The sequence below is a fragment of the Nicotiana tomentosiformis genome, chromosome 7, assembly GCF_000390325.3.
Source record: "Nicotiana tomentosiformis chromosome 7, ASM39032v3, whole genome shotgun sequence".
In the NCBI taxonomy this organism is placed as follows: domain Eukaryota; kingdom Viridiplantae; phylum Streptophyta; class Magnoliopsida; order Solanales; family Solanaceae; genus Nicotiana; species Nicotiana tomentosiformis.
Window position 1 is genome coordinate 50881296 of NC_090818.1, and position 26162 is coordinate 50907457.

At 35.7% G+C, this 26162-nt stretch overlaps 3 protein-coding genes and 1 long non-coding RNA gene across 6 annotated transcripts; 1 reads left to right on the forward strand and 3 right to left on the reverse strand.

Annotated features, from left to right (window-relative positions):
* LOC104116750 (putative MO25-like protein At5g47540) lies at positions 1–5870 on the reverse strand. Of its 3 annotated transcripts, none has more exons than XM_009627677.4 (11): positions 5215–5868; positions 4294–4455; positions 3997–4115; positions 3597–3671; positions 3248–3341; positions 1776–1835; positions 1588–1656; positions 1281–1379; positions 822–866; positions 626–728; positions 1–551 (listed from the first exon to the last, which is right to left on the reverse strand). In XM_009627677.4, exons 1-11 carry the CDS (start codon positions 5479–5481, stop codon positions 367–369), a joined length of 1278 nt encoding a protein of 425 aa, XP_009625972.1. In that variant the 5' UTR covers positions 5482–5868; the 3' UTR covers positions 1–366. The 3 variants fall into 3 exon arrangements, with proteins under 3 accessions (XP_009625972.1, XP_009625973.1, XP_070037626.1); XM_009627678.4 differs by having other exon boundaries at positions 1–533; positions 5215–5866; XM_070181525.1 differs by lacking the exon at positions 1281–1379 and having other exon boundaries at positions 5215–5870.
* Positions 5871–7466: 1596 nt separating this feature from the next.
* Positions 7467–10655, forward strand: LOC138896488 (uncharacterized). Its single transcript, XR_011409693.1, has 2 exons — positions 7467–7884; positions 10247–10655. It is a non-coding gene; the product is annotated as an uncharacterized lncRNA (long non-coding RNA).
* A 937-nt stretch (positions 10656–11592) lies between these two features.
* LOC104116748 (beta-1,2-xylosyltransferase) lies at positions 11593–15837 on the reverse strand. The gene is made up of 3 exons (XM_009627676.4): positions 15077–15837; positions 13631–13780; positions 11593–13032 (listed from the first exon to the last, which is right to left on the reverse strand). Exons 1-3 carry the CDS (start codon positions 15773–15775, stop codon positions 12310–12312), a joined length of 1572 nt encoding a protein of 523 aa, XP_009625971.1. The 5' UTR covers positions 15776–15837; the 3' UTR covers positions 11593–12309.
* A 1627-nt stretch (positions 15838–17464) lies between these two features.
* LOC117281596 (uncharacterized mitochondrial protein AtMg00810-like) lies at positions 17465–20209 on the reverse strand. Its single transcript, XM_070180294.1, has 3 exons — positions 20018–20209; positions 18605–18716; positions 17465–18159 (listed from the first exon to the last, which is right to left on the reverse strand). The coding sequence occupies exons 1-3, from the start codon at positions 20207–20209 to the stop codon at positions 17465–17467; spliced, it is 999 nt and encodes a 332-aa protein (XP_070036395.1).
* Between the last annotated feature and the right edge of the window lie 5953 nt (positions 20210–26162).

The window sequence follows — 26162 nt, forward strand, 5'->3', positions numbered from 1 at the left end:
AGCTAACAAACTAGATTCTCTCCCAATTCGTTTATGGCAAATTCAGGAACATGGTGGTTACAACTTACAAGTTATATAAAGTTGTTAGCAGGCATTAATAAATTTAAAAAATTATGTTTCTACAGCATATACACACGTCCTTCTCAATCAATTCTCTGCTCTTTCAAATAATCTGAACAGAGTTATATGCCGCTCTACTGCAATTAGTATTCGTTGATCAGCTCATATCAGAAAAACAGAAAGAAACAAAAAAATTGTATGATTCGTAAAACAAATGACCTATATACTAAAGCATTTACGGTTCTCCAGAGCAGGTTGTTGGTCTCATTCCAAGTTTATACTGTTCTTCAACATAGTTTTTGGAAATTATATAAGCTGTCTTATGCACGCAGTTGGTGTCTTATATAGTTCTCCTGAAGCAGTAGGTGTAGGAGGAAATTTATGCAGTTCTCCTGAAAAAAGAGGTCCTATCGCTTCAAGTTCTGCAATTTCTTTCACAACTTGAGCTTTATCAGCCTCGAACTGTTCATCTTCTGCAAACAAACAATACTCTGTAATTATATATACCATTCCGCAACATAGATGATATCAGCCAAGATATTGGTTGGTGAAGCAAATTTACTACCTTTATCAATCCTGAAGCTTGCAAAGAAGCGCAAAAGCTTGCTTCTGTTGGCCACGAGTATGTTGACAATGTCAGAAGGTTTATTTCTATTGGCAACAAAAAGCTGTCACCAAAATATAAAGACAAGCACAAAGAAGTGAATAGGAGTGATACATGAGCACTAGGTAAGTTAATAATCAAATGCATGAAGTGTAACCTTAAACACGTGGAATGCATCTAGCTGAATGTTCTTGCTAGACTCCTGAAACATGGAAAGACCCACCAACAAAGTTAAAGAACAGTAAGTGAGTAAATATAACAACAAGGGCAAGCAAATGCGTCAAATCAATGTAATGAAATAGTAACACTTGCCACTTGCAAAATTTTTTCCAAACGGACATGAACTAGCCAAATGAAGAGTTAATCTCATGATAGAAACCTATAACAAATACACCTTTTGTATGACTTATATCAACTACATTTTATGAGAGGATTTGCTTTCGTCACAGGGAAGTGTACTCCCTTATATCAATTTTATCTTCTAACACATGAATCAAATGATCAAAGGAAGTTATTCCATCATTATATGTACTGTTACCCAGAGAATTCGTATGATGTTGCGATTGTTCAGAGGGAAAATAACTACAACTTGTGGCACGTTGGTATAATGACATACCCTCAAAAGATTCATCAAAATCCTTAAATTATCCTTTGAGCTAACATAGCGTGTCATCACGGGAGAATTTGAGCGATCAAGTAAAATATCTCCCAAAAGCTGAAAAAATAGATAAAGTGTGGGTCAGGCGAGTGATTTATTTATAAGCATATTAAAACCTTTACCTTGATAAAATATAGCAGCACAATTACTTAATGGGTACAAAGTAAAAAAGAAAATCACTGAAACTCCAGCTAAACCAGCATCAGATCAAAATTGACTGTTTTAAAACGAGAATACGACTAAAAGGTCTTAATATCTATTTTACCTTGATAGCTTGTCTTCTGGTAATGTAGTTTGCTGATTCCAAAAGCTTTGCATTAAACTCGGTAAAGAACTATAACAAAAAAAATGGATAACATGTTACACTAGCATGTTGTAGAATGAAGTTGGCACTAATTAAGGTTAGAAACATAAAGAAAACCATACAAGTGGAAAATGAGGATCATAACATACCCAATCATAATTTTCAAAGAGAAATTCAGCAATTGTGGACTTATGCCTGGTCATAAGCTCCTGCAGCAAGTTGCAAAAGAAAACAAAGATTCAAATTTGAGTAACAGTACGAATATTCAGTGGCTGGCGGCAATACTTCATTGCTAACAGAAATAAACAGTACCAAAAATTTTGCTATCATAGAACTATGGAATAGGGAATGGGCAGAGCTGCGGCTATCAGGAATGGGCGATAGCCTATGACTAAAAGCGCCGACTATCTATGAATGACCAGGATCGGATTGCCAATCGACTCTATTTCCGACTAGAAATCTATAAAGGACTTTAAGGGAGAGCTGCTCTCTCTATCTCTGTACCTACCGTCTTTATTTTTTGGATCAATATCAGCAGTTCATCCAACGATAAACTTAATCCAAATTATAGAGCTACGACACAATGAAACCCGAACTCGCACGCGGCTACGAAACAGTCAAGATACTTATTTGTTGAATAAAAACTTGTCATAATCAGAAGGACCGGTGAAATAAGACACCAATATGGTCTTTTTTGTATTCGGGCAATGCTTAAGTCTATTTTACTTTCAAGAAAGTATGTGAATTCTCCATAAACTATAAAGCTATCTCATCTAAAACTTAACTTGTGAGAGAGGAGAAATTAATTATTGTAATAATTCTCTTCACGATGCCACAACTCCAAGTCAAATATTTTTCACAAAGGTCCACACACAGAGATTCATGTATTATGCTTCATTGTCATGTTGATCATTGTTACCTCGTCAAGAAATTTAAGAAGTTAGGAACACTGGAGCTTTTTTGTATTTATATATACGAAAAATTAACACTTTAAAAGATGTAGCTATTTCAAAATATTCACATAACTTCATCGTAAAAAAGCACAAAGGTGAAATAAATTATGTGCACATCAATACACTGCAAGCACATATGCTTTCACACTAAACAGCTAATGAAGAATTGCATTCCCTAAACACCAAAGAAAAAAGAGCTTGTATACAAGTCTTTTCTGCCAATTCGTTAACAAAATTTTATTACTTGATTAAGAAAACCAAAGAAAGAAGACCAAAATTAATACTCCTTCTGTTTAAAACCTATTACTATTTGGGGAGTCAAACAAGGTTCATTTTACCATATTTTTTCAAATAATTTTTAAATATTTTCAATTGTTAGCTATTATGACTTATAGTACTTTTTATGTCGTTACTAAATATGTAAACTTTATCTCAAAAAATTTAAAAATTTTAAGTTCGAATTCAGACCGAAAAATAGTCAATTTGACCCTCGTACTCCGAAAAGGTTCAAACAAATTAAAACATAGAGAGTATAATATTCTTAGCAGATCATGCACCAACGTTTAGCATCAGGTAGATCTGTAGAGAAGTGCACTACAATAGGACCAAATATCATTAAAAAAATAGAGATTAATAGAACATGCTGAGAGAAAGAGAGAAATAATAACCTTAAAGGTCGCTGTAGCATCTGCAGCGACATCAAATTCTGGGATTTGCATGTAGTCAAAGAACCTTTTCATATGCTCCGACCTCAGCACATATCTGCAAATATTTTGACAAATTATGGGAAACTACCCATAGACACTGATAAAGCAAACAATATAAAATCAATCAGAGAATAATAGCACATATTAAAAGAAAAGAAGAAGTGCAAGTTGTTGGAAGCAAAAAGGAAAGAACCACAAGTATTCATTGGAAAGTAACAAGGAACCTTGGAGTAATTAAAGATACAAAACAAAGCTAGTGATCAGAACAACTTTCAATTAAGATACCGGTAGTGTTTCCAAAGTTGCTAACCTTGCAACAACTTGATGTCGAATGCACTCCCTCAACATTGCTCCATAATGCAAAGCAAGACCAGGATCGTCATACCTATAACAACTACAGTTAGAAAAAGAGTTTCCTTCTCCGTATTCAACTTCTTTCCCTAACATGTACCGTGATTGAATAAGCTTAACTATAAACATCTAGATGATTCTCATAGATATACTAGGGTGACAAATAAAACCTTCAGTAAGGGAGACCATACACTAACTAAAGGTACTAAGTAGATATATATAATATATTCAAAATGTTTTACTTTCGACAGACAGATCGTGCTTCAGTTAAAGATCACGAGGAAGAGAGGCTTAGTTAGATAAAACAAAATCCAACAAACTTGGAAAAGAAAAAGGAGAAACAATTAGGATTAGCTTACCCAGATACCAAATGATCCATAAGGTCCGGGTTGGCTTCCAAGTAATCAGAAGCAATCAAACGTGAATTAACTGGTTGCCTTTGCAAATTCGCAACAATTCGCGTGGCATCTTTACGGGCCTAAGCAAAGAATTATCATTTCCGTGACATGTCCCAGCAAGAGAACAAGGTAAAACGTCCTTTAACTAGAAACAATGGATAGCAGAATGCCTAGAGTGTCTTCAAAAAGGGAGCAAATTATAGAGTAGAAAGATCTTGAAGCTTAGCTCGTAACAGTATTAATTGTAAACATACTCACCTCCAAGTTCAATTTAGGAAGACAAAGGATGATGAGACGCAGTGTATTATCTCGAAAAAGTTCCTGAGTCAGTTGCGCACAGGCTTCAACAGCAGGTTCACATTCATTACTGCCATACAAGATTGATTTCATCTCATGTAAAAGAGAATCCAATTCTTGCATCTGAAAAGCATTATGTATTATCAGAGACACAAAAATCTAAATCTTATGAAATAGCATGCAGTTGAAGGTTCTAATAACACAACCCATGTATACCTCTAACAAAGATTTAAATGGACGAACCAGTTCCCCCACTATAAAGAAAACACAAACGAAAACGTTTACAAAATTAGACATAATTCATGTCTGATATCTATGAGACAAACTACTTTACTGAAAGGAAGTTAGAAATGAGCTTTAATATTGTTCTATTTTCACAAACCCAAGATTATACTCCAATCACTCTCCTCAATTAGTCTTCATATAACGTTATAATACTTGTAGGCATGGAGCCTTTGGATTTGGCATTCGATTTTCAAATTCTTTTTATATTTAATCTCAACCATGCTCAGAAAATCCTTTTAATTATCCCAGAAACATTGACTTGACAAATAAAGCACTAAATAAAAATGAGACATATTAAGAGGTCCCGACAAAATGGAATTCTTTGAAAAATATAATCTAAAATGCACTCAATCCAACTTTTCCCTCCCGGGGTACATTTTGTCTGGAACTTTAAAGAAGATAAAGTATTAACATAGCTATGGTTAAAACAAAGACAATTATTTGTATTCTAATGACGGTGACTTGGGCACACCTCTACCAACCAAACAAGCATTCTAGCGACAAACAAATTGCAAAATCCCATGCCTCAACCAAATAAGAATTCTAAGGGGAAAAAATAAATGCATTTTTGAAGCAAGGCACGTAACTTTCACGTACCTTATCAAAACGTTTGGGATCAACATTGTCTTCAAAGGAGTCAAGGGAAGCCAGTAGGAACGTCGATCGGCAAACAACATCAATAGGAGTCTTAGGCGGCTTAGTTTTGGATTTGAAGATGGATTTAACACCGGTGGAACGCAAAGCTTTAGTAAATAGCTTCTTCAAATTACTTGAAGATCGTTTCACGGCATTGTGGGATTCTTTTTCCCTTTTCTCTAATCCTGGGGTTTTATCAGCGGCGATTTGAGTCGCCAGCATCGGCATTATATTGTAATTGATGGGAATGGTTGATTTGAATGTGGAGAAGCGCAAGATTCCACTTTTTTGCAAATTGGCAATGCCAAATCCATTCACTCAAATCTAATGCGTGAATAAAGAAGATTGCTTTTCCTAGTACGATTGGAAATTTTGGAAAACATCATCTAAGAAGAAAAGGTAAAAGAAAAAGGATAAGTACTTAATTTGGAAAAATCACAATAACAGGAGAATTTGGGATTCCACATTGGACGTCAGCCACCGGAAAATTTCACCACCCTCCTCCTCCTCTTCCGATAAACTTGTATATTGCTTTCTGCAACTTTTCTTTTTCCGTTTTTGCCTTTTTCTCTCTAATAAAATTTTCCCCTTTTTTTCCTTTTTTTTTTTCTCTCTCTAATAAAACATTGCTACTTTTTTCTATATGCCCAAAAATGCCATTCAATGTTCTCCGTTATTTTTTTTTTCCTTTTCTTTTTTTTGGTTTTGGGTAGTTACTAGAAAATTACGATTCAGATTATGGTCTTTTAGTCTTGTATAGTTTCAAAGGACTTTCTTTCCGACTTTGAATTTATATTTGGCGTTTATACTAAATCATATTATATTAATCTAATATAATTAAATAGTAAATTAAGGTAAAAATATTTACTATTAATTAATAAATAATTAAGTGTCAACAATGTATATAAGGTAACTTTCATATATATATTATGTGTGAGGTAATCTTTCGACTTTGTATGTCGTAGTAATACAACATTTCTATTTTTTTAAGTATACGAGTTCAATATGCAATTTATGTTTCTGTTTGAATAATTTGTTAACAACATATTCACTTATTTTGTTATTTTTTTTTGTTGTAAATGTGTTACTAATAGTTTTTACTTTTGTTTAACCATCCATGTTCGACTAATCTAGATTCGAATTATGTAAGGCCTATAGGAAAATTATTATATTCTAGGAATTTCTCCTATGTCAAAGAGCTCAAATCGAAATCTTTACTTAAAAGTTAGAGGGCAACCCGATACATTAAGCTCCCGCTATGTGCGGGGTCCGGGAAAGGGTCAAACCATAATGGTCTATTGTATGCAGACTTACCCTGTATTTCTACAAGAACCTGTTTTCACGGCTTGAACTCGTGACCCCTTGATCACATGACAACAACTTTACCAATTAAGTTATGGCTCCTTCTTACTTAAAAGTTAGAGAGGAATTCACCATATTCCTAGATTATATAATATTTATTGGTTAAGTAAAAAGTAAAAATATTTGTGATATTTTCACAAGTACTATTTTGCTCTTGATTAAATATCTTTCCACTTTTTTGTTTTTTCTTTTTTTCAGTAGCACACATCTTTATACTACATTTTCTTTCGATAACGCTTTGTATAAGATATTTTTTCATTTTAGAGCACGAATAGGAGAACTTTAATTAAGGATGAACGAATTTTATTTATCCCACCACTTTGAAAATGTAATACATGGCCTCTTTATTTATCCCACCATTCTAAAAATGTCTGTAACAATCAAATTTCCTATTATATAGAAAAGGCATTATGGTAGACCAATAATTGGTTGGTATTTTCAGTTAACCTATCATTGGCTTTATATTCAAGCCTAAAAGCGTTTGGCCATAGATTCCTAAATTTGTTTTGAAAAATCTGATTTGGGTGAAGTTTGATTTGAAGATGAAAATGTGTTTGGACATCAGTTTTCAAAATATATTTTCCAAATTTATTTTGGAAAAACATGAAATATGACTTATACCCACAAATTTTAAAAACTATGACAAATACCCAACAATACCATTATCAATAACATTCATTATATTATCGCAAACTATAGTCCTGAACATAAATAAATTTGATACAAAATTATCATTTTTATAATAAACTACATGATACACTATCAGGTGACCGAAAAAACGAAATAACATTGTTACAAAATAATAAATGATGAACTCTTTTATAAAATATAAAAGTTTGGAGCATTTTTTAAAAAAATGTATTGTGATATTTTGGCTTGAATTTTGCCAAAATCTATGGCCAAGACAAATAAAACCCAAACGGGTCCAAAGTCTCCGCCGCTTCATCCCATTCTTGCATCATCAAACAAATAAAGAGATTCTAGGATGTTCTTATTCTTCTCTTTCTAAATCTGAATCTATTTACATTTGCTTCTTTCATGAATATTTCTGTCTCATCTAAGACCATATGAATAGAAACTACATCAGCATTCTTATTTATCTTTTACTTGGTTGCTCCGTCGTAATGTCGTTTATTCCATTCTCCAGCCATCTTTCTATGAATTTTTTAGTGATTGATTTTAAACTTGGCTGAAGTGCAAGAATTATGCTTGAAATTGGTTTGGCCGCTGCGTATTAAAGTGGTATAAACACGTCCTACTCCAACACTGGTGAGAATCCAATTCATCATTTACTCAGTGAGTTCATACATCTGTCTCTAGATTCTAGAATGTTCTCCTCTCTAATTCTCACTTTATATATTTCAAAAACTGATCCACATTTATCTATTGCCACTTAATGAGTTACTATTACTTAATTCGATTTGTTACGTAATAATCGAATCAAAGCAAATTTTGATTTACCATGCATTATGGTTTTCGAAAATCTTGGTTTTTAAGCTAGCTTCTATTCGTGATTAATTAATTAGTGTGATCGTACCTTGAAAGAGAATATTATTTTGGTTTCGTATTCTGTAATTTTATGGCAAAATTGACTTTTCAAATTTTAGCAGTAAATTTCTTTGATTTTATACTTTACCCAAAAAGCTGAGGGTATGCGTATTTATTTGGTTTGGAATTTCTGAATGATTTCTGAAAAATCGAATTGAAGAACCATACCAGCAGCCTTTACCATGCAGTTGATTAGGAAGACACGACACATGATGTAGGTAGTTCATTTATTTTATCTTTTAATCAAGGAATGGAGTTTGAAATTAGGATTTTCAGACAATTGCAAGGTCTCTAAATGCACAATAGATTTTTTGTTCAGTTCTAAGTTCTAACTAACTGGGCGCGCAAGAATGCCAGACTCCATGGGAGAAGCCATTGTCATCTAATGGAATGAAAAAAAACTTTCTTCCATATATTGACTTGGTGCTTACTAAGTTTTTTAATCTTTTGAATTGTCTAAAGATGTGTCCTTTTTTTTTTATTGCCTCACAAGTTCTTCTTTTTCATTTTATGACATTTCATATAGAAATTTCCGTGTCTAACTTTCAACGAATTATGATTTTACTATTTTAAAGAAGCCAACTAAACTACCATAACTTTTGTTCTGATACTAATTTGGGGATCTATTCCACCATAAAAAAGCAGCTCGGTGGTCTAAACTCCCGCTACACGCGAGGTACGGGAAAAGACCGGATTACTAGGGTGTATATATCGTACGCAGCCTTACACTTGCATGATGTATTAATATTTATGTTTCGACGTACTTTTAGTCTCATTGTTAAACGTTTTCCTTTAGTCCATTTCTTCTGCTCATCTATTTTTTTTTTCTCTTAATTCTATTCATGATTAGCAATTTCTGTTCCCAACTTCTCATATTTAAGGAATTCTTGCTTCATGGTTCTTCTTCACTCTCTATTGAATTCAGGGGTGTGGGGGATCAGTAGTTTGGTAAGTCTATTTAGTGTATGAAGAGTGATATGTGTTATACTTTTAAGGTCCTCATGTTAGAAGATTTGAAGTGTGGAATGATGTTAAAATATGTTATATTCATTATGTTATATCATCTATCAAGGAGGTTTATTATTTGTTTAATAATATATAGAGCTGTGTCCTAAATTATACATGAAATAAATATGGTCATGGATTAGAATATACTAGTTAGTAGATTCTTGGATTTTCTTTAAGGACGACTCAAGAATGTGGTTTCACCTCTCCGCTAACTGTAGGCAGTGGCGAAGTCAGGAAATTCAATAAGGATATTCAAACCTTTGCCAGTGGGCTATGTAAGGATGTTCAAAGTCTATTTTTAATCAATAACAAGTAATATTTTACCTTATGCGTAGTATAATTTTCCGGCGATGCTTCGCCCCTGGCTGCAGGTGATCATGATCAGAGAGCGCTTTGGCTTGCCAGAGAGTAAGGTTGGCAAATTATTTAAATAGCAAAAGAATGTAAACAATGAGAACTGGTTATCTACTGATGACATTTGATATCAAAATACAGAACTCGATTATCAGAGAGTAAGGTTGGCGGTTCTTACCAGTGTATGAATCGTATAGAGTTATTTATATTTTTGTGAACTGGGGAAGTGAAGTGTGTCTTCGTGATTCTTTTAGACATTACTAGAAGATTCTTTCACTTCAATTATTTATCGACCTTAATTGCATTTGATATTTTGTTAACTTGTGTCACATTATACGTACTCAAATGGTTTTTAAATGAATATAATCAACTTGCACAGCGTCTTGAGTTATTAATGTAAAGCTCTATGTGGGAATATTTTATAATATTTGATACGAAATTGTTATGGGTCATTAGATTCAATAATATGTTAATTCACTTAATATCTTGAACAATGAGATGAAGAAAAATTACTCTCAGAAATGCTAAGTTCTTAGCTATCTGTTGACTCTTGTATGTCATTCTTTAGTTCTTTTTTTCTGCAGTACATATTTCACAGCTTCTTTGGATTTTACAAATATTTTATTAGCCTCTTAACATTTCATTTTATTTCTTCATTCTTATATATTTGGACTAATGTTGCATCTTCACTTAACAAAGTTAAATTCCATCCTACATACAGATTGCTGGAAAAGAAAAGATGCATTCAGTGAATGAAGTACCAATAACTGAGATGGTCCAGTAGCATCATTATGACAGTATTACTCAAAGAAAGATTAGGGGTTATGAGTTGTCCAAATATTTATGTTTCATTAAGTTCCAAGCATGAGTCTTACTTATGATTTAGTACCGAGTTCTGGAATTTTGCTAGAAATGCATGTCGTAGAGAGGGAAGAGCAAGTGTAACTTAGAGGCGGAGAATGATGATATGATAGCCAATGGGGTCTACGGTTGATCAATCGACTACATATTTCCTTTGCTATTCTAGGGATTATGCATCCGTATGAAGGAATCAAATCAATTACTATAATACATTATGATATAAACCATCATATTTATCGGGAAAAGTTTGATGTTAAAGTTTCAGGATTCAGGCTTGTAAAATCATAGTCCTGTTCGGATCATTCTTATGCTAGCTAGCAAGAATGAATGCATACTATTTTGCTCTCATTCTTCCATTCAAAGTTTATAAAGCTGTTTCTTTATATATTTTTTCATACTTGTCGCAAACTACATAATTGAATTAATGATGTAGCTTTTATTCTATGCATGTATTTGCAGGTAAGAACAGATAATACCGATACTCAAATGTCGGATCCGTGCCTTGCACTTGCACCGGCATATAATATCTAGTTTTAATAGACCACAAATTAATGAAATCTCTCGGACATCTAACAAAAGTAATCATTATTCTGACGTACCAAGAACTGGTATACAGAAAGTTACAAACTATACAAAACAGAAGAGAAAAAGATAAAACAAAATAAAAACGCTGTTAAAGCGCATGCATTGATCCAATTTTTTTTATGAAAGTATGGATGCTTTATAAAATTGGATTTAAGCTATATACTGATAGAATAATTTATTTTACAATATCAGTATAACATTGATGGTAGAACTAGCAACTTATACAAAAGAATTCAAAAAAGATGTCAAAATTAGGATTTAAACATGTGATTAAATATCTAGCTAACTAGTGTTACTTTGACCAGTTGGTCCTTATTTCGTTGTTCGTCCTCAAAGTTTTATCATAAAATCTTGAGGTACAACCTCTTTATTTAACACTTGGGCGACTCTATTTTTTTTTAAAACTTAATGTCACCATTGCAGTGAGAGATTGTATTATTGTTATTATCGTATTATAAATGAAGCATAACAGGATAGAGTTAAAGTGAAATTCAAGCACAAGTACATAAAGAAGAAGAAAATACTATCTGTAAAGGAATGTTGAATGTCCTCACTAACGTCTCAAAAACCTGAACACTATTTAGCGGCAGTGTAAGAGAATAACAGAGACAGAGCTTAAAATATGACAAAATCTCTGTTCAAAGTCTCATTTCTTTTGTTTGGTTACAAGTTACAACCATATCTTCACTGAAGCATCATACTGACGTTCGTGTTAATCTGCTTCTTCAATATGTCAAATGTCTTATGCCTTTAAACTTGACATCTGATGGGATGAATGTGTTGAATGCAAAACTGTAACTGGGAGTGCAAGTGTTACAACTACAAAACAAACTCTGTTGAAATCATCTCTACATAAGGAGGGAAGAGGGTGGCCGGATTGATGGGAAAACAACACAGAACATGGATGGTTTTCTCATGTTCTTATCCTATGATCATTAATGAGAATAATGAAAAACAATTGACAATGAATTGTAAGTAAGTGTACCAACCTAATCTTTCACATACACGTGTTAATTGTGAATTGTAATCTTCAACACCATAAAGAATATGCTCTTCAATGAGCTCACCATTCCACAATCAGGATTCCATGCTTCCATTTGATATGATTGCTCTGGTAGTCCATAACCGAGTCAGAGCGGGCTAATAAATTAGTAGCTGCTGGAAATTGCCAAGCTTATCAACACCAGATTGAGGACCTAGATTGCAACCATTGACTACAGAACTGCGTGTGAAACATATTTATCACAATTCCCAGGCTCCAAGTTCCAGAACCCCGAATTCCTCTATCCTTCCCCGTCTTTTAGAGAAAAGCCGAACTATTCAAACTGTCGAGCGGACTTAGCACCCAAGACTCCTCAAAATGCTGCTGAGCTTGTCGATCACAACTGGAGGATCCGCATAAGACCCCTCCAAATATATGGGATGGTACTCCAATCCTTTCCATTGTGCAATCAGAGCAAAATGGGGGCGCCTATATTCGCTGCTTATAATTTCTAGTATTACAGCTTTTGGTGCTGCAGAAACTATGTGAGTTAGACCTGCTCCATGAGCACCAACAATGACAGATGCATCTTGGATTGCTCGAACTTGCTCTTTCATGGACATGTGGGCAAACAATCCGTTAATTACATTTAATTTGCACTCCGAGTGGTTCAAGGCCCAGCTCTTTATGGAATCAAATACTTGCTCTTCATTGCTAAGCCTAGACTGTACCTTTCCACCATGACGTGGGTGAGCTAAATAATCCTCACGTCTAACAAAGAGGACATTAGGGCCTGTGACTGTCCTTGGGATGTTCTGTCTATCCACAGGAAATCCAAAGGCTGCCCTGATCATCTCCCCAAACTCGGACAACCGTGCAGTTCTCTTATCATCAGGATTTTGCCACAAATCATGGGCAGAAGCTCCATTACAATCTATAGTTTCTGTCAGTCCCTTAAACAGGGCAGTTTCATATCCCAAAGGCGAGAGAACGGCGTGACGGAAACAAACTGGGCCACTAAAGTTCTTAGCATAAGTGAGGCTTGAAAAGAGTGCTTTCCATGTTTCCTCCAATTGTGTCTGAATTTTTTCCCAAACAGAAAACAGAAAAAAAAATTACTCAAAAGAATTACATGAAGAAAATGAATTTGAAGATAAATCAAAACACGCCCCCAATATGGCCAAGTAAAATTCATGCAGCAAGCTTACAGTAGTGGAGTGAAAGAACTTTCTTCACATTAAAGCATCTCTCCAAGAATTAAAAGTGGAGTGAAAGAACTTTCTTCACATTAAAGCATCTCTCCAAGAATTAAAGTATGCAATAGGAAGCAATTTTATGAGACGTGATGTAAGGTAAAAATAAATTGTCCCAGAAATGAAATCTTTGCTAGTTTTTCTTCATAGCAAAAGCACTTTTCACCACAAAGGGAACATTCAGAGAAACAGTGACACGTAAATAGAAGTAAGAATGAGCCAACCGGAACAACTAGGTATTGGGACAATTATTGTAGTCAGTCAAACAGAAAGCTGAAACAAATGGAAACTCAGGATTAAGTCTGACCAATTTGACACAAGCATCTCAAGAGCATTGCCTGCTAGAAAATAATTGCTGATTTCATTTCTTTCATCCATAACACAGTACAATGCATGCCATCGTTATCAATACTTTCAAACATACCTCACAATGGCCATCTACAAAAACCAAATGTGGCCGACTGGGCAAGCCAGTAACCCTGGATGCCACGTATGCACTATACCAATCGGTAACTGTGTGGAAAAGGTTTGCATACTCAAATCGTGTAATCAAAAGTGACGGCTCCTCAATCCACTGAAATGAAAATTAGAAAAATGACAGTAACGTAAGGCATCGATTACGGAAAGATGGCATGAATCAAAGAAGGAGCTTCCTTAAAAGCTAGCATGGTTGCTTGAACACTAACATCTAGGCTCTAGCAGGGATAATTTTTTGATAAGTACATAAAGAACTGGAAAATGTTGATCCAGAAATATCCCAAAGTCATGAGCAATGTAAAAAACAAATCTAAGACCATTTGTCATCATTTAAGCTGGTTCTCAATCATTAGTAAATAAGGTAACATAACCTGGCAGTGCTACATCCTTGATGTGTTCCTCTTATTAGTGCACAATACTGCTTCAGAATTTGATTAGACTCCGAAGATCTAAAATTAACTGGTCAAACTCGAACTTTGAGCCAGTAGCTCATAACCAAGCGACAGCTCCCTATCTCTGGTTGGGATTTCTTCCTAGATATAAGTTTTCATAACTTACAAGCCATGTATCAGACACTGTCAAATCAAGTCGATAGTCCTCAAAATGCAACAACCAGTTGTACAACTAAAGCTTCAAAAGGCATTTACTCGAATTAGTTATGCAAATTTTAAGGAATAAAATTAACTAGTTCAGACAGATGCTACCATATTCTGTGTGTAAAACAGAAATAAAGAGATGAAAGGAGAAAAAATGGCTTTTCTTCACTTTTCTATTGCTACTCCGTCTAAGGTTCAATCTGAGTAGCAATCAAACAAAGGAATTGATAGAATTTGAAAACCAAAATCAATAAAGGGAAAAGTAAAGAGCATAAATCAACTAACTTTCTCCATGTTAGACATCAAAAGTTATAGGAGTAATCATCTTAGACCACATACATTTACCATTTTCCAACTTGTGGTTAATTTCTGACTCTGTATTACTTTTCAACCCTTGAATTTAATCTGTTGCTCCTCCCCAGATGACTGGGGAGTACAAGTGCAGTTACCCATTCAGTACTAGATCCAAATCCAAAATTCCAAATACACTTAAAGATATACACTGAAATCATGACAAATTCTTTAGTGAAACATTTAAGAATGACTATCTTATCTGATTAAATGAAAAAAAATCCATAATCCAAAAGTCAACTAACTGGTGTTATCTGGCATCTAGTCGAGATTTTAAGGAATGCTCTTTAATTAATGAAGCAAACAAACCATATTTATAACAATGAGGTTCTAGACAATCTTCATTAAACAGATCAAACAAAATCCATTATTGTATTCCATATCTGCCAACATTCACAAAGTTCAAACCTTTAATTTAAAGATCAAGCAAAATTTCAAAATCTAACCTCAGAACAGTGAAATTCATCGGCGCCAACTAACTGAATAGAGTCAATTAATTCACGCATAGTGTGCCTTGAAATTGCACCTTCCGGTAAGTATTTATTCAAGATTTTTTCATCCACTAATTTTTTCCCAATTTTCAGTTTATCAGTAACTTTAATCTGAAAAGCTCCATTTTTGAACACGGGCAGCTCATCATCTTCACTCCTACCAATAACCGACTCCAATTTCTCGCCTCCACGAGACATCAAAATCTCGTCCGGATTCATTCGTATAGCACCTCCCTCGCAAATCGAACTCTGCAAAGTCTCACTGAAAAAACACCTAAACCATCCGCCGTCGCCGGATACGGTGTTTTCGCCGAATTTCCGGTGAAGCTCCGGCGAAGTTTTGAGAAGATCAACTTTGAGAGTAAACCCATTACCGAAGTAACCCTCGCACGATCTCCAAGAAACATTAGGATTCTGAGACCAAGGGAGGTAGGAGGGCAAAATTGGCCAAGGCTTGGTATATTGGGAAGTGACAGAAGAGTGGAAATTATGATGGTGGTTTTCCGACAAGGAATAGTGGTTTTGGGTATTAGGAAAGTGGTTTTGGGGGGATTTGTGACGGAAGTGATCAGAGTGGGAAGAGAAGTAGAGATAGAGAGTGATTGAGTTGAGAGCGAAGAGAGAAACAAGAAATTTCAGCTTTTTCTTGTTCATCTTCTTCTCTCTCTGACTGGTTGTTTTCGTGTGTACTAGGAGTATGTAGTTTTCTTAGTACAGAGGTTTTAACGACGTTAGTAAACTGTGATTATTTGAGTTGTAATTACACTTTACGGTATTTGATCCGTTATATTATATCCTTATTTGTATGCAGTACTAATAATTTTACTAAGGTGATTAAATTGAGTTTTATACAAACACTCGGTTCGTACCAATTTATTTGATTGAGTATTTAGTTTAAGAAATAAATAAAAAAATTTAAAATTTGTGTTTTTCTAAACTAAGGCATAAATATATGACTGCAAATTAGAATCAAATGAGAATTTTAAAAATAAATTAATTTAATTCTAAATAAGGAGGTATAATATTCTTTAAAAACTATTACACGATACAATTGAAAAATTTATAATGTTGTTGTATATAACTTAAATTATGTACCAATAAGTTATCAATCCGTAGTTACCGCAAATATTTAGATTTTCAATAATAATTCTCCACCATTTCTATAACTATACGTTTGCTATTTATACGATATGTTGTTTTTGATAATTTCTCGACAAAACCGCTAATTAATAAATTCCATCTTGTATGCAAAAGGATGCTTATTCCTACGTCGATTATCAAATAAAATAGTTGATTACTCAAATTTGTACTTCATTTTTAGTGAACTTTGAGATGGAAAGTTGCAATTTGTATCTCATTTATTTTCTAAATATCAATTTCAATCTAAATTAATTTCTCAGTTTTGTTGAATTAGCTTTGCTAAACGAAAATGTAGTACACTTTGATCCCAAGCAGTACAAATATATTAGACAATACTACTATCAGTATTACGCCAGCCTTTGAGTTACGAGTTCGGCGTAACTTAATATGTTTGGTTCAAGCTCTATATTTGTCATAAGAATAAAAACTATAAATTTATAATTGAGTAACTTAAGAATATTAAAATATCAAAGCCATAAACTTCAAAACGTGACTCCGCCTCTATTCGTAAGTTACGTACTTTTGTTCCTCCAACAATCAAAATTGCAAATTAGCGCAAGAAAAGAAAAAAGTTGTTAAGACTAAGAATCGAGATAGAGATTGAAGATTCCATGGTTAGGGTTAAGAGAACTCTGAGAGAAATTGGGGCTTTCTTATTACTTGTTAGAATGTAAATAATCGTTCGATTTACAATATATGTGGGCTTCTCTATATATACGGACCCGTATGGCCCAAACTATTAACCTCAACTCACCTTTAAACTACTACTCATCTGAATAAATATAAAGTGGGCTTCGGGGCCCAATACAAATAACAAACTAATACTACTAACTAAAATACTACTAACCAACAGGTGTTATGTAACACAATTTGCAACTAATTTCAATACCTCTCCCCCTCCCCCCTCCCCCGCGGCAAGTTGGAGAGTGAGATAACCCCCAATTTGCGAAGGTGGACATGATGAACAACCCCTATCAAGGGCTTAGTGAACATATCAGCAAATTGAGTGGTACTAGAGGTATGAAACAACTGAATCAGTCCTTCAGTGAGCTCGCTCCTGACGAAATGGCAATCAAATTCGATATGTTTAGTTCGCTTGTGAAAGATTGAGTTCTTGGAAATGTGTATAGCTGCTTGACTATCACAGAAAAACTAAATTGGACAAGGAACTTGAATACCAAGATCAGAAAGGAGCCGGAAAATCTATGTAATTTCAGCAGTAGCTTTGCTCATCGACCTGTACTTAGCCTCTACAGAGGATAAAGAAACTACAAACTGTTTATTTGATTTCCAACCCACTAAACTTTCTCCCAACAAGATACAAAACCCAGACAGAGGCTTCATGCTATCTGGATAGGCCCCCCAATCACTGTCACAGTAAACACTCAAAGAGAAACCAGGAGAATCATTTAGAAATATATCAAAATCAGAGGTACCTTTAAGGTATCTAAGCAAGTGCACAACTGCTTGCATGTGAGGAAGGCAGGGTTGCTGCATGAGCTGGCTTAAGTGTTGCACTGCAAAGGAGATGTCAGGCCTGGTGTGAGTGAGAAAATTCAGCTTCCCAATCAAACATCTATAACTCTCAGGGTTAGGCAACATAACACCTTCAGTGGCCTTTAGTTTTTCATGCATTTCAAGAGGGAACACCACAGATGAACAATCAGAACAATGGAACTCCTTGAGAAGATCATGAATAAATTTCTTTTGATGAAGTAAGACCCCAAATTCAGTATGCATCACTTCAATCCCCAAGAAGTAATTGAGGTTGCCTAAATCCTTAATTTTAAACTGGTCATGGAAAAAGGCTTTCACAGCAGACACTTCAGCTAGATCAGTCCCAGTGATGATTATGTCATCCACATACACCACCAAAATGACAAAAGACTCTCCATAACCTCAAGTAAACAGAGAATAATTATTTAAGGAATGCACATAGCCCCTAGAATACAAAGCATTGGACAACTTGGTATACCACTGTCTAGAAGCTTGCCTTAGTCCATATAAGGATTTTTTGAGCTTGCAAACTAGAGGAGCTGAAGAAGAAGAAGAAGAAGAAATAGACAACCCAGGTGGATGTTTCATAAAGGCTTCCTCATCCAAATCCCCATGCAGAAAGGCATTGTTGAAATCTAACTGGAATAAGGCCATTTCTTTTTAACACCCACATCCATTAAAGTTTTAACAGTAGACATCTTTACAACAGGTAAAAATATTTCATGAAACTCTATCCTTCAACCTGAGTGTCCTCCCTAATCACAAGCCTAACCTCGTATCTTTCTATGGTCCCATCAACTTTGTATTTAACCTTATACACCCATTTACAACCAATAGGCTTCTTACCTAAGGGTATCTCAATAATGTCCCAAGTGCCATTAGCCTCTAAGGCCTCAAATTCCTTTTTCATGGCATACTGCCACTTAGAACTGGATGCTGCTTGTGAGTAAGTGTTAGGCTAAAAAATATTATGCTCATTAAAAGTAGAAACATAAGTGGAGTTAGCAGATTTAGGTCCTTGGGAATTAAGGAAGGTGACAAATATAGTTTTGGAGATAGGAGGGAGGATTATGAGGTCTCGAAGACCTTCTAACTACAGAAACTACTTCAGTAGAAGCAGGGGAAGAGGTGGAATGGGGTGGAAAGGAAGGAGAAGGGGAAGACAAGGTAGCACTGAGGAAAACAAAAGGAAAAGAGTTAAATTCTTGGCAGGAAACAGTAGTAGATGGGGATGAATCAAGAGAAGTATGGTATGATGATGTCGGCTCAGAATAATCAGGGTGAGAAGAATGGTTAAAACAAGTAGAAAGAGGCATATTATACATAAGAGAGTGCTTTGATGTTGTTTGAATAAAGCGGAATATATGTTCATGAAAAATAACATCTCTGGAAATAAAACAAGTTTTGTGTTCCAAATCATACAATTTGTATCCCTTCTTAGCAAAGGGATATCCTAAGAAGACACAAGGAATTTCCCTTGGTTGAAGTGTGTCTCTATGAGGTTTTGGAATAGTAGAATAACATAGACACCCAAAAGCTCTAAGATTACAGTAAACAAGAAGTTTGTTATAGAGGATTTCATAGGGATTTTTGTCTTTTAACAAATTGGAAGGGAACCTATTTATCAAATAAGTGGTAGTGAGAATCCAGTCTCCCTAAAATCTAATGGGGAGTCCAGACTGAAAGAGAAGGGCCCTAGTAGTTTCTAAGAGATGTATGTGCTTTGTTTCTACAACCCCATTCTGTTGTAGGGTGTGAGGACATGATGTTTGATGTATGATCTGTTTTTCAGAGAAGTATGTAGAACCAACAATGCTTGATCCCAATTCTAGAGTATTATCACTTCTTACAGTCTGAACCTTTAATTGGAAATGTGTTTCAGTCATGGCTATGAAGGTTTTTAAGAGATCAAATGCATTAATTTTAGCACCCATTAAGTGGGTCCAAGTGGCTCTGAATAAATCGTCTCTAATGGTCAAAAAAATACTTTGACCCGTTATAAGCGGGGGAATGATAATGACCCTAGGTATCAATGTATATTAACTAAAAAGGCTTTGTAGTCTGTATGTTGCTATCAGGAAATGGCAGTCCAGTTTGTCTTGTTAAGGGACAAATTGGGCAAGAAAATGGTTGTTTGGGAGAAAAATGTAAGGCAAGTGCGGGAATATGTTTCATTCTAGAAAATGAAATGTACCCAAGTCTATAGTGCCAAACCACATCCATTTTATTAAAATTGTTCAAATTTACATCAGTATGTACATGTCTCTTATCAGAACCAGCACTAGTTACATTTGCACTAATCTCAGAAGGAAAGACAAAGACATCATGCATAATAGGAGAAGAAACAAAAGAAGTGGGAATGACAGAAGAAGTAGCACATGTAGAAGAAGCAATGGGGAGCAGAATGAACTTGTAGAGATTGTGATCTAGTATACCAAGAACCAGAGGCATCTTTAGTGAAGGGGCATGTATAGCACAAATAGTTTTGGTAAACAGAACAATCCCATTGAATTGATCCATCAACTTATGTACATAAATTAAATTGTATTGGAAAGAAGGTGTAACACTCCTCAAAGCTATAAAAGTTTTAAGACACGCTAAATATAGAATTTATTTTTTTTAATCTTGCCTTGAGTGCATAAAAATTATACTTCTATTACGGATTTACCCTCGTGATTGACTTTTGAGTTACTTCTCTATTTAAAAATAATTGGATATACAATTAGGGGAATATTAAAATTTTTAATATTATTAATTATTAAAAGTGGGTATAATTAAATACTAGTTAAATTAAAAAAAAAAAATGCACGTGACTAAAGCCCATAAGATGGGCTATTGGAAGGCTTAATGCCTTAAACAAAATAGAACACTAGTTCTGTTACTCGTGTCTCACGCAGAACAAAGGCGTAAAGCTTTATACGAAACAGAGTTCCAGAGTTCTTTACAAGTCACTAATTATTGCACTCAGGTATACAAAATTCCCTATTGTCAATTATCCTACAGTAGTAGTAGGTAAGAATCGAATAGTTAATTCTCTTCTTTCTCTGTATCAACATTAAATTCCATATTTAGGTGTGAAACTTTAAAATTAATTAAAATGCACTGGTTATTGTAGAATCGATTGTTTGACGAGTATAAATTGGACTGGGCCTACGTATTAGCTCAAGGAGTTTTGAGGTGAGTTGATATAACCCTTTACTAAAGTGGTTTAACTCACAAAAAATATGCATACAAGGTGTTTGATGAATTGCTTAAAAGAGTTAATATGTGCTTAATTGGAGCGCGTGAGTACCTATTAGCTTAGAATTATTCTAGCTAAAGTTTAGATGATTTATTCTGATATATGTGCATAAATTTTCAGATTTTTGTATTATTCTTATATGTCATTTTCATGTTAAAAATTCATGAAGAAGCAAGAATCTTTAGAAATACTTTTGAATGTTTATTTCATGCTTATGCCATGCTTTACATTTAAAGATACCGGTACGGGTATGTATAGGATGTTCCAGAAAAGATTTAGTCTTGAATGGTCAAGAAAGTTGAGAAGTTGATTAGATCCTAACGAGGTCACATAGAATAATTTATTATTAAAGTATTTTTTTGGGGAGTATCCTCTATTCTGAGAAGGGATCATCGTCTAGGCCGAGGGTCCTGATCAAGGCGTTGACTTCCTGAAACTATTTGTACCAAAGTTGGGAGCACACGAGACGAGGGTCTCGTTGCTGAGAATTTGCCTAGCCAGGCTAATGTATGATACATGAGCGTTGAGAACCATGAAGCGAGTAGCACCTCGTGGATTGGGCCTATTTGATCATGCTGGGATTGAACCCGTGGCGATCACACGGTGACTAAGACAAAAATACGTCATGATAGTTGGAACCCCTAAAGTATAAAGTGAAGTATTATTTTTATATAAGAAAGAAACAGAAAAGAATTTCTTTTAGAATATTCATAAACTGCTACTATGCAATTATTTTAGAATTATTCTTAGAAGCTTTATGTTTTCCATGTATTTATAGTCTTTGCTCGTAATGTATATTTTATTAAAGTTTCATCCTCTGTCGTTGAGACTCACTGAGTACAATGGATGGTACTGACGTTCTCTTTTAGGAATCTACATTGGTCTGCGGTACAATGTAGGAACCGGTTTTGCAGGCGAACAAGCTACAAGTTAAGACTTCCCTCTCTTCCACTGCTATTGATGAGCTCCGCTTTTGTTCGTGGAGTATTCCTTTGAGTCATCTTTATTTAGTTATTTCTTTGTTAACTTGGATAACTAGCCAGACAATCTCATATCCTGAGCAGTACGTTAGTTTATCAGTAGAGGCTTCATAGACACAGTCGGTGGGTTAAGATTCAGATGTTTTTGATAATAACTTAGCAGTATTTCAGTGGTTACTATGATAAAGTTTTGGAGTTGGTTTATTTTAGGTATTTAAATTAATTAAAAGTATTTGGTTAAAGTATTGCCTTATTGCATATAAAGTTTGAATTTATAATAGATTTGATAAGCGCATATGGTTCACTCGGTCAAGTTTAGTGATCGGGTGCCGGTCACGGCTTGTTCAGAAAATGGGTCGAGACAAACTTGGTATCGGAGCCTCAGGTTTATGGAGTCCAAGAGGTCTATGAAGCCGTGTAAATAGAGTCTTATTTATGGGTATGAAGCACACCATACTTATAAGTAGGAGGCTACAAAAATTTAGGAAAAGTCTCATTTTTTTCATACTTTAGATCGTGCAGTAGAGTCTACCTGTAAGAAATTATCTAATGTGTTCGTTTCTCCATAACTCACACAAATGGCTCATACTCGCAACTATGACACGGACACTCAGGATGCTGCTCAAGAAACTATTGCTACTATTATGGCTCAAAGTAGAACTAAGAAGGCTTCAACTCAGAAAAGGAAAGGTAAATCTACAAATGGGGTTCAAGTACCCCGGGTTGAACATGAAGAAGAGGTGGAGCATGATGAGCAAGTACCTCAGGATCTAGTGCCACCCCCCAACAACAGTTCCGGCTCATGCAACTATATCTCTAGAGGTGGGTTAGATGTTTAATATTGTCAACAGTGCTATGGAGATGTTTAAAGTCTTCATGGCTAATCAGAACGCGAGAAGAGATGAGATTCCACCTCAATCAAATAGACAAAATAATTCTGAGTCCTCAAGAGTCAATGAATTTTTAAAGCCGATTCCTCCATTGTTCCGTGGTACTATAGTTGATAAAGATCCAATGTTGTGGCTGAAGGGTGTCAAGAATACCCTCCGAGCGATGAAGGCATTTGATGATGAAATTGTGGAGCTGACTGCTTACCAGCTTAGAGATGTGGCTAGCGCTTGGTTTGAGATGTGGGAAAAGGAAAAAGATGAAGATGATGGTCTGCCTACTTGGGAAGAATTTGAAGAGGCATTCATGGATAATTTTATACCAGAAGAGGATAGGGAAGCTAAGTCTACAGAGTTCGAGCAGCTTAAGTAAGGGAATAAAAGTGTGCAAGAGTACTACATGGAATTCATAAGTTTGGCTAAGCATGCTCCTCACATGGTTAAGACAGAAAAAGCAAAGATTCACAGGTTTGTTGGCGGTTTGGCTTACCACATTAAGGATACGACATCAGTTGCAGTGGTAGGAATGACAACTTTCTCCTCTGTTGTGGGATTCGCCAAGCACTTAGAAAAAGACAAACAACAAAGGAGAGAAGAAAAAGAGCATAACAAGAAAGCCCAGACAACGAGCGGGTTTAATGGTACATCCAGCGGAGGTGGAAGGGGTTCCTCCAATAAGGAGTCATTGGCACCAGCTCAGTCCAGTCATCAGTCAGGTGATGGGTCTTCCTTCAGACGCACTCAGAGTTATGGAAACCAGTCTCGCCAGAATCAGAATTTTAGGACGTCATCCTCACATAGCCAGAGTCATGATGAGAAACATTCACAATAACAAGGTCTTTGTGGTACATGTAAGCAGCAACATTCAGGCCAGTGCAAGCTCGGGTTTCACGGTTGCTATCATTGCGGAGACATTGGTCATATAAAGGCCAACTGCCCAAAGTTGCGATGTAATTTCAGTGGGGATTAACTCATCCTTCTAATTCCTTAGCTACTACAGTTGCACCACCTCAGGCTTGTGGTTATCATAATCATAACGAGCATGGGGCAGGCAGAGGTGCAGATCGAGTTACTCAAGGAGGGGGACAACCCCGTTTATTTGCTACACTTTATCGTCAGAGCGCAGAGGCATATGTAGAAGTTATTACATGTATACTTCTAGTCTGCTCACATAATTCTTATACCATAATTGGTCCAGGTTCAACGTTTTCGTACGTGACTCCATATTTTGCAATTAATCTCGGGCTAGAACCTGAACAGCTTAGTGAGCCATTCCTAGTATCCACTCTAGTTAGCGAGTCAGTGAAAGCCATAAGAGTCTATAGAGGTTGTATAGTTTCAGTCCAAGGTCGCAGCACCGAGGCTGATCTCATAGAGTTAGAAATGGTGGATTTCAATGTGATCATGGGTATGGATTGGTTGTCTTCTTGCTATGCAATGTTAGATTGTCGTGCCAATATAGCCAGTTCTAATTTCCAAATGAAGAAGTCTTAGAGTGGAAGGGTAGTTCAGTATCGCTTGTAGGTAAGTTTATTTCTTACCTTAAGGCACAACGAATGATCGGTAAGGGGTGTATCGCCTATTTGGCTCACATCATTAATCCAGTATCAAAACTCCCAGCTCTTCAGTCTGTGCCAGTTGTTAGAGAATTTCCAGAAGTTATCCCAGATGACCTTCCCGGACTTCCTCCTGAAAGAATCATAGACTTTGGCATCAATCTCGTACCAGACACTCAGCCCATATCTATACCTCCTTATAGGATGGCCCCAACAGAACTTAATGAGTTGATAGAACTATTGAAAGACCTTCTTGACAAGGGCTTCATCAGGCTGAGTGTTTCATCATAGGGTGCCCCTGTCCTGTTTGTAAAAAAAAAAGATGGGTCTCTCAGAATGTGTGTCGACTATCAGCAGTTGAATAAAGTTACCATTAACAATAAGTACCTACCGCCAAGAATTGATGATTTATTTGATCAACTTCAGGGGTACAAAGTAATTTCAAAAATGGACTTGAGGTCAGGGTATCACCAATTGAGAAATAGAGAAGAAGATATATCTTAAATAGCCTTTAGGACTCGCTACGGGCACTATGAATTTCTAGTGATATCCTTCGGGTTGACAAATGCTCCAGCTACATTCATGGACCTCGTGAACAAAGTTTTCAAACCATTATTTGATGCCTCTATTATCGTGTTTATAGACGATATTCTGGTATATTCTAAAGGCGAGGAAGAGCATGCAAAGCACCTCAAGATAGCCTTGCAGGCCTTGAAGGAGAATGAAATTTATGCCAAGTTTTCAAAATGTGAGTTCTGGTTGCAGTCAGTGGCATTCTTAGGCCACTTGGTATCTAGTGAAGGCATAAAATTAGACCCTCAGAAGATAGAAGCAGTCAAGAACTGTCCAAGGCCGACAACACCAACCGAAATCAGAGTTTCTTGGGGTTAGATGGCTACTATAGAAGGTTTGTAGAGGGATTTTCCTCACTTGCAGCTCCATTAACTAAGTTGACTCAGAAAGCAGTTAAGTTCCAGTGGTCAGACTCTTGTGAGCAGAGTTTTCAAGAGTTAAAGAAGAGGTTGACCACTGCACCTGTGTTAACCTTGCCGACAAGTTTGGGTGTGTTCAAAGTTTATTGTGATGCCTCCAGAGTTGATCTTGATTGTGTTCTTATGCAAGATGGAAAAGTTATTGCTTATGCTTCCTGGCAGTTAAAGAGTCATGAGAAGAACTACCCCACATACGACTTGGAGCTTGCGACAGTGGTGTTTGCATTAACGATATGGCGATACTACCTTTATGGCAAGCATTCTAAAGTGTTTATAGATCACAAAAGCCTCCAGTACATTTTCAAGCAGAAAGAATTAAATTTGAGACAGAGAAGGTGGCTCGAGCTATTTAAGGATTATGACATCAATATCCTTTATCACCCGAGCAAAGCTAATGTGGTAGCAGATGCACTTAGTAGGAAGTCAATGGGTGCCCTGGCCCATCTTGCAGTACAAAGGCGAACTTTGGGTTGAGAAATTTAAAAACTAGAAAATGATGGAAATAGATTGGATGAGACCGAAGAAGGAGGTATAACTGCTTATGCCTTAGCGCAATCCTCTCTTGTTGCGCATGTTAAGGCTAAGCAAGACGAAAATCCGTACTTAATGAAGTTAAAATAAGGAGTCAGAAACAAAGAAATCATTGTTTTCACTCTAGGAAGTGATGGAGTTTTGAAGTTGAATGATCGGTTATGTGTGCCTGATATAGATAGGCTTAGGAAGGCCATAATGGAAGAAGCTCACAGTT